General features: G+C 40.7%; 1 protein-coding gene across 9 annotated transcripts in view; it reads left to right on the forward strand.

Moving 5' to 3' along the window:
- ARMCX1 (armadillo repeat containing X-linked 1) overlaps positions 1–2,086 on the forward strand; it is a 36,332-nt gene extending 34,246 nt beyond the window's left edge. For all 9 annotated transcript variants that reach the window (XM_029240843.1, XM_029240848.1, XM_029240847.1 and 6 more), the window contains one exon: positions 194–2,086. In XM_029240843.1, coding sequence (XP_029096676.1) covers positions 324–1,688 — 1,365 coding nt within the window. In that variant the 5' untranslated portion in view covers positions 194–323 and the 3' untranslated portion in view covers positions 1,689–2,086. The remainder of the gene's footprint in view (positions 1–193) is intronic.
- Positions 2,087–7,922: the final 5,836 nt, after the last annotated feature.

The following is a 7,922-nucleotide window of genomic DNA, read 5'->3' on the forward strand; positions in this document are numbered from 1 at the left end:
GTTGGAGAATCTGGAGGTGGGGAAAATTTTCAAAATTACCTTCCTGATTAAAAAAAGGGATCAGTGATCTACCCTTGAGTCCCTGCCATGTCCCCATTTGTTTTGTCTCTTTGTAGGTCTGTAGTTCAGTCTGTCTGCATGCGAAGGCACAGAAGGAGGAGACTGAAGCCTCAAATCTTTCTTTCATTCTTAGGTCCCCCAGTATCTGTAGCTGCAGCAGAGCCTGCTGGCTGTAGCTGAAGACTCCACAGCCCCCTCCCCCTGCCCCCTGACTTGGGAGCACTCTTCTGGCCGGAGCAAACCCTCCAGACACTCGTGGCAGCATGGGCCGAACTCGGGAAGCTGGCTGCTTGGCCGCTGGTGTAGTGATCGGCGCTGGCGCCTGCTACTGCGTATACAGACTGACCTGGGGAAGAGATGAGAGCGAGAAAATCTGGGACGACCACGATGACGATGAGGAGGAGGAATCCAGCGATATTGCAGAGACTGGGAAAGGAGCTAAGGCTAATGCTGGGGCAGGGGCTGGAGCCAGACTTCAGGGTGACTCAAAGGCCAAGGCTGAGGTGTCCGTGGAACTCAGGAGTGGACCTGATGTAAAGGCAGAGGCCCACTTGAAGGCCCAGAGTGGAGGTGGCCTAGAGGCCAAGGCCAGGGCCCTTTTCAGCACCCTGAAGGAACAGGCAAGTGCAAAGGCGGGCAAAGGGGCCAGGTTGGGTATCATCTCCGGAACCAGGACTCTTACACCTGGTTTACCCTGCCCAGGAGTCAGGGGTGGAGGCTGCCACCCTGTGAGGAATGGAGCTAGGGCTGGGGGCAGGACTAGTGGCAAGTCCAAGGGAAGGACCAGAGGTAAGAGCGCCAGGACTCCAGCTACATCATGGCCTGTTCGAAGGGGCAAGTTCAACTTTCCCTATAAAATTGATGATATTCTGGGTGCTACTGACCTTCAAAAGGTCCTTAACATCCTAGAAAGAACTAGCGATCCTTTTATTCAGGAAGTAGCCTTGGTCACTCTGGGTAACAATGCAGCATATTCATTTAACCAAAATGCCATTCGTGAATTGGGTGGTCTCCCAATTATTGCAAAACTAATAAAAACGAAAGATCCCATTATTAGGGAAAAGGCGTACAATGCCCTTAATAACTTGAGTGTGAATGCGGAAAATCAGGGCAAGATTAAGACATATATCAGTCAAGTGTGTGATGATACCATGATCTGTCGTTTGGACTCAGCTGTGCAGATGGCTGGTCTAAGGCTGTTAACCAACATGACTGTGACAAATCACTACCAACATTTGCTTTCCTATTCTTTTCCAGACTTTTTTGCTTTGTTATTCCTGGGAAATTACTTCACCAAGATTCAGATTATGAAACTAATCATAAACTTTACTGAAAATCCAGCCATGACAAGAGAGCTGGTCAGTTGTAAAGTACCATCAGAATTGATTTCCCTCTTTAATAAAGAATGGGACAGAGAGATTCTTCTTAATATCCTTACCCTATTTGAGAATATAAATGACAACATAAAAAATGAAGGGCTTGCCTCATCCAGGAAAGAATTCAGCAGAAGTTCACTTTTTTTCTTATTCAAAGAATCCGGAGTGTGTGTTAAGAAAATCAAAGCATTAGCAAATCACAGTGATCTGGTCGTGAAAGTAAAAGTCCTAAAAGTTTTGACCAAACTTTAACTGGGGGTCTGTCCCAAACAATACTGAGGTAATTTTTTTAGTTTGCACTTGGGAACAATGCATTTTGTAAATTCTTTGCTTTTCACTGTGCTTATATGTCAAAGAGATCCTTTCAGCTGCTATTTTGGAATAATGAATATCACATATCAACAGTGATGCTGGTTGTGATGGTTGGTTTTAGGCTAGACCATTTTAAGGATGTCAGATGAATACTAGAGCTTGTACAAAGAAAGCATTTATTGATTCCATCTTGCTACCTAGATTGAGATATTTTTACTCTTTCCTCTACTTAAACTGACAGCGAACTAATCACGAATAAGCTATACTTTTGTATTGGTTTACATTTGTTAATCTTGTGTTTCATCAATAAAGTTGTGTGTTTTAACCAGCAAAAAAAATTATGTTCTTGAGTTTATGATATATTTGGAGAGGCAAGATGTATGGAAACAAAAAGATACTAACAAAACTGAGAACCTCTAATCATGGCCATCTGTTTCCTATTTCTGCAGGCAACAGTGCTCTCCTCCGGATGCTTAAGTAGAACTGGGCATGAAGGATGGGATAAAAACAGGGCGGAAGGGCATTGGAGGAAGGAGGAGTGATGGGAAGAAAGGCATGGAGGTGGGAATTTTTCTCCACAGAAGAAGGAGGCTGTGCATTCTCTGTGGAATAAAGTGTGGGGAGGGGAGTGATGGAAAATACAGTCTAGCAGTTGGGTGAGTTCCATTCATGGAGGTTCCCTGATTTCTAAACTGAGGTGTCTGTATATTATTCCACCAACCCTTGGGAGACACGAAAGCCTTTTGTGACCAGAGGAGTGACAAGATGAAAGGAACATTATGTGACTGACTTGCGTGCAGAATGGGTCAGAGTTGGGGTGGGGACAGGATTGGCCACTGGAGATTGGAACACCACTTAGGAAGTTACCACCATAGTTCAGGCATAGATGTTAAAGGCGTGAAATTTCACTGGTGGCAATGGGAGTGGCAAGGGGAGGAAGGAAGTGAGAGTTGCTTTGAATGAAGAAGTGCTGGAACCTATCCTGGGGACATACAGAGAGGGACAATTTTATTGTAGGGTCCTGAGGGTATTTGATAGGAAAACATCCTCTTTCTTGTCCAACTCTGGTGTCTATGGGAGTGAATATGTTAGTGATTATTTTGAAATTATGAGAAAATATAAAAGAATAATTTTTAGTGCTTCTATCAGATTTCTTTTACAAGATTGGTTGGGGCAGGGTCTTTATGGAACCTCGAGAGGGCTGTTGGCATCCATACTGGAGAAAATCCACCTCTCTTCCAACCCAGAGTATGGTGAAGGTGTGGGTGGAGGGACACTTTCAAACTGTGCTGGTGGGAGCATACTTGGTACAAGATCCATTTGGATACATGTTTCAGAAGCTTTCAAGATGTGCATGTTCTTTGACCCAGTAATTCCACTTATACAAATTTGTCCTTAGGAGATATAATTGGTTTAGGAGAAATAACTGGCTTGTACAAGTTTGTGCATCTTTGCACTGTTTTGAAGAGTGAAAAACTGTGAATGACCCAAGTGTCTTGAAATAGGCACTTGGCTAAGAAATTAAGGTATTGAAACATTATTCAGCTCTTGAAAATGTTGATGGGCAACTACACTTATTTACATGGAGAAAATTCAGCATATATATATATATTTTTTTTTTGTGTGTGTGTGTGTGTGTGTGTGTGTGGTACGCGGGCCTCTCACTGTTGTGGCCTCTCACGTTGCAGAGCACAGGCTCCGCACGCGCAGGCTCAGCGGCCATGGCTCATGGGCCCAGCTGCTCCGCGGCATGTGGGATCTTCCTGGACCGGGGCACGAACCCGTGTCCCCTGCATTGGCAGGCGGACTCTCAACCACTGCACCACCAGGGAAGCCCTCAGCATATATTTTAAGTGGAAAAGCCAGTTACATGACCATATACATAGTGTATTCCATTTTTGAGAAATATAAAATATTTACATGCATTAAAACTTCTCTAAGGCTATATACCAAAATAAGAAAAATGGCTATGAGTAATAAGACAGTGCATGAATTTAGTATTTGAATCTTTTCCCTCATCTGTATTTTCTTATCTGTAATGTATATTGATTTTTTGTGTAATTGTTGGAAAATAAAAATGTTGGGTACAGGCTTGGTTGGAAGTGAAGGAGATGGTAGAATGGGAGAATGGGTGGGGTTTATATGGATATGTTTCCCACATATTGAGTGGGAAAATATTTAGACCAAAAAGGAGGATGTGTTGAAATGATAGATGAGCTGTCAAGATGTGGATGCTAAGAGTCCTTATATCATATGATTAAATGAGGTAATGTGGGTAAACTGCTAAAGTAGTGCTGGAACATAGGAGTTAATTGATAAAAGTGAACACTCTTAATTAGCTAAAAGACAGGATGGATAATTTTTAATTTATCTTTTTTTCTAAGCTGTCCTTCTGCCATACGCTAGTGTTATTTTTCCCCAGCTTTATTGAGATATAATTGACATAACATTGTGTAAGTTTAAGGTGTATGACCTGTTGATATATATATATATATTGCAAAATGACTACCACCATAGCATTAGCTACCACCTCCATCCTGTCACATAATCACTATTTCTTTTTTGGGGTGAGAATATTTAAAATCTACTCTCTTAGCAACATTCAAATATATAATACAGTATTACTAGCTATAATCACCATGTTGTACATTAGATCCTCAGAACTTGTTAATCTTATAACTGGAAATTTGTACCATTTGACCAATATCCCCCCATTTCCTCCACCCCCAGTCCCCAGTAACTACCACTCTACTCTCTGAGTTCGTCTTTTTTAGATTCCACATATAAGTGATATCATACAGTATTTATCATTCTCTGTCTGACTTATTTCACTTAGCATAATTGCCTACAAGTTTTTCCAAAGTTATTGAAAACAGCAAGATTTCCTTCTTTCTCATGGCTGTGGTATATGTACTACATCTTCTTTAACCATTCATCTGTTGATAGACACTTAGATTGTTTCCATATCTTAGCCATTGTGAAGAATGATGCAATGCTTATGGGTGTGCAGATATCTTTTCGAGATCTTGTTTTTATTTCCTTTGGACATATATCCAGAAGTGGGATTGCTGGATCATATGATAGTTCTATTTTTCATTTTCTTTTAAGGAACCTCCATACTGTTTTCCATAGTGGCTGTACCAATTTGCATTTCCACCAACAGTGCACAAGGGCTCCCTTTCTCCATGCCCTCTCCAACACTTGTTATCTCTTGTCATTTTGATGATACCCATTATAACAGGTGTGAGGTGATATTTCATTGTGGTTTTGATTTCTATTTCCCTGATGATTAGTGGATGTTGAGCACCTTTTCGTGTACTTGTTGGCCCAGTGGATTTTAATAAATAAACTGATAAAATAATTCCTCTGAGGAATAGGGTCTTTGTTCCCTTCTAAGAACTGAATATGTTTCCTCAATTCCATCTCATCAATTTTTACAACATTCCTAATGCCTGGGTTTAGACATGAAGACATGAAGCCTAAGTATTTCTCAAAGTAGGGTTGGTGGAATTCTGGGAGTACATGTACATGTTTCTGGGTTTAAGGCATTTCCTATAAATGTTTTTTAAGCGTTCCATTTTCATTAAAGAAATTCATTATAAGTATATTCTGTATTTTCAAGTGTCACCTGGTGACTTGGGAGCCAAATTTTGTGTTTATGTTAAATACTGTCATGGCACTAAGTGTGAGCACCACTGTATTCATTGATCATAAGATAGATGTTTCCCTGCCACCCCCTGCTCCCCAATTTTAGTATTTCTGAAGTTATGATAGATCTTATAGTTGGTGGCACCTTAGCATTGTGTCATAGTTTAAATAGAAGTATATTTTTTTCATTCTTAGTGGTATATAAAATAATGATGTATCTAAAAATCAAAGGCATCTTAGATCAATGAAATTGTTTCTCATCAATGAGACTACGTAAAGACATAATACATAGAAGATGCATTTGCTCCATAGTAAGTTAAGTATCACTTTGTACTTATAGAGGTTTGGCAGTAGTTTGAGTTACAAAACTGGCAGAGGGTTGAGGGGGAGTCATTAGACTCACCCTACTGAAGGAATGTTTAAATCAAGAGAATCTGTGTTCTTGCCATTGGTATCATATTTATGTTGCAGACTGATTTAGAGCCACCAAAGCAACATTATCAATCTCATGGAATTAATGTTAATTTAAATTTGTTTAGTTATATAGCTTGATTTATTTTTAATTTGTGAGTTTTTTGCTTTGTACTTTGTATGAGAGTGAAGAGTGGCAGAATATGCTACCCCAAAATATGCCACTTTGGCATAAGGATTATTTTGAGCTAAAAGCACTTGAAAAATAGCAAGTACAAGAAGTGCACTCTGAACTTCCCTTTTCTTCCTGAAGACAAGAGATAAAAATCCAATGTGAACGATGCCCTTCCTATACCAGGAAGAAAGACATATTATTGTCTCCAGAGATGGGGAGTTGAGGCTGAGAGAATTCTGTAAAACAGTTCTTGTCAAAATAACTTTTATCTTCCTTTAGTCTCCACATATTTTAGTTTCTTTTGCACAATTGCTTTTCTTCCTTCAATCCAATATATAAGCATTTAGGTTTTGCCACTTCTTTGGATCTCATTTCCTTATGAAGCCTCCCATATCATGCAAACCTTGTGTTAAATAAATGTGTATGCTTTTCTCTTGTTAATCTGTCTTTTGTCACAGAGTCCCAGCCCAGAACCCAAGATGGGTAGAGGAAAGATGTTTTTCTCTCCAAGAGCTATAAGTAAAGGCACTGATGCCTAATTTTAGGTTGTAAATAATTAAATAAGATTATAATAATAATAATTTCAGACAATATTAGAAGCCCTTGAGTTTTCTCCTTTTTAGAATAATATTACTCAAATTTGGTAAGCAAGATATGCATGTCAAAGACATGTATATTATAGAAGAAAAGAGGGGGGTGGTACCTAGCATTTGTCAGACATTGGCATTTTATATATTTACCTCCCACCCCCACCTTAGTCTCAATAATCATGTCAAGTAAATATTATTATATTTTTGCTGAAGAAGAAATGGGATTTGGATAAGTTGGATAAGATTCCCAAGATCACTCCATTAGTAAGAGGCAGAGCCAGTGGCCTTCCAAACCTGATCAACTGGTTGCTTTAAAGTTCCTTAGTATGGAGCCAAACATCTGTATAATGCCTCCATACATACCCAACACAAAACTCCCCTTGATGAAGACAGACGGAAATGAGATTCTGTACGTTGATTACATAACTTTGTAGAAACACACACAGCAAGGTGTAGAAGAAAGAGTAAAGTCTTAGGGGTTGCCTATAGGCGAGACTTGGGTGAGAAACAGAGATACTCATATTTATCTTGCTGCTCCTATGTGTCAGGTAGGGTGAGCAGTTGGAGAATGGAGCAAATAATAAAAACTTCTGTATTGATATCTTGAACTTGGGGTGCTGAGTGACTTTTCTACATGGGGTGAAAAATGAGGTCAATTTGCGTAATAAAAAGCCACCGTGCAGCAGGGGCACAGGTCTGACCAGTGTCCATCTGCTCCTGCAGGTCTCTTTTCTCATCCCTTCCCATTCTTCCCTCTCCCTCCCTCGCACTTGTCTTTTCCTTTCCTCCTTCTGAGAGACCATTGGCAGTAGTCTCTTTGTGCTTCTGTGTCTTTTGTGGGTGACCATTTAATTCCCATGACACCAGGTGATGCACCGGTGGGCATTTGATACAGAATAATATTTGTCATTGCTGTGGTAATACGGTGACCTGGGTGTGGCTGGATGCCAAGATTTTTTGGCCCTTTGTTGAACAGAGACTGAGAAGGCACCAGTCTTAACGTGGCACAGCCCTATGTGCACTGCATGCAATTTTGATGTCCCACACCTGGTATTGTTTGGCACAGAATCACCCAGACTTTGGTAAGTGCTGTGTGAGACAGATATGTGACTGCCTGGTCCAGGGAGGCCACAGGGCCGGCCCAGCCACACGCAGATGTCCTCATGCTTTCACATCGGAGGCTGCCACTCTCAAACATTTTGGGAAGGGCACAGTTCTGTGATTGTGGCAGCTCATCGGGGCAGGGAGGGGACAGTGTCCTCTCTTTAGAGAGGATGGCAACTTCTGGGTAACTGAGGAAATTAGAAACTCAGAGGATATTTTGCTATTTTGGTTTTTCTCTCATCTAAT

This window comes from Monodon monoceros, unplaced genomic scaffold (assembly GCF_005190385.1).
Source record: "Monodon monoceros isolate NGI ecotype Baffin Bay Population unplaced genomic scaffold, NGI_Narwhal_1 Super_Scaffold_22, whole genome shotgun sequence".
Taxonomy (NCBI): domain Eukaryota; kingdom Metazoa; phylum Chordata; class Mammalia; order Artiodactyla; family Monodontidae; genus Monodon; species Monodon monoceros.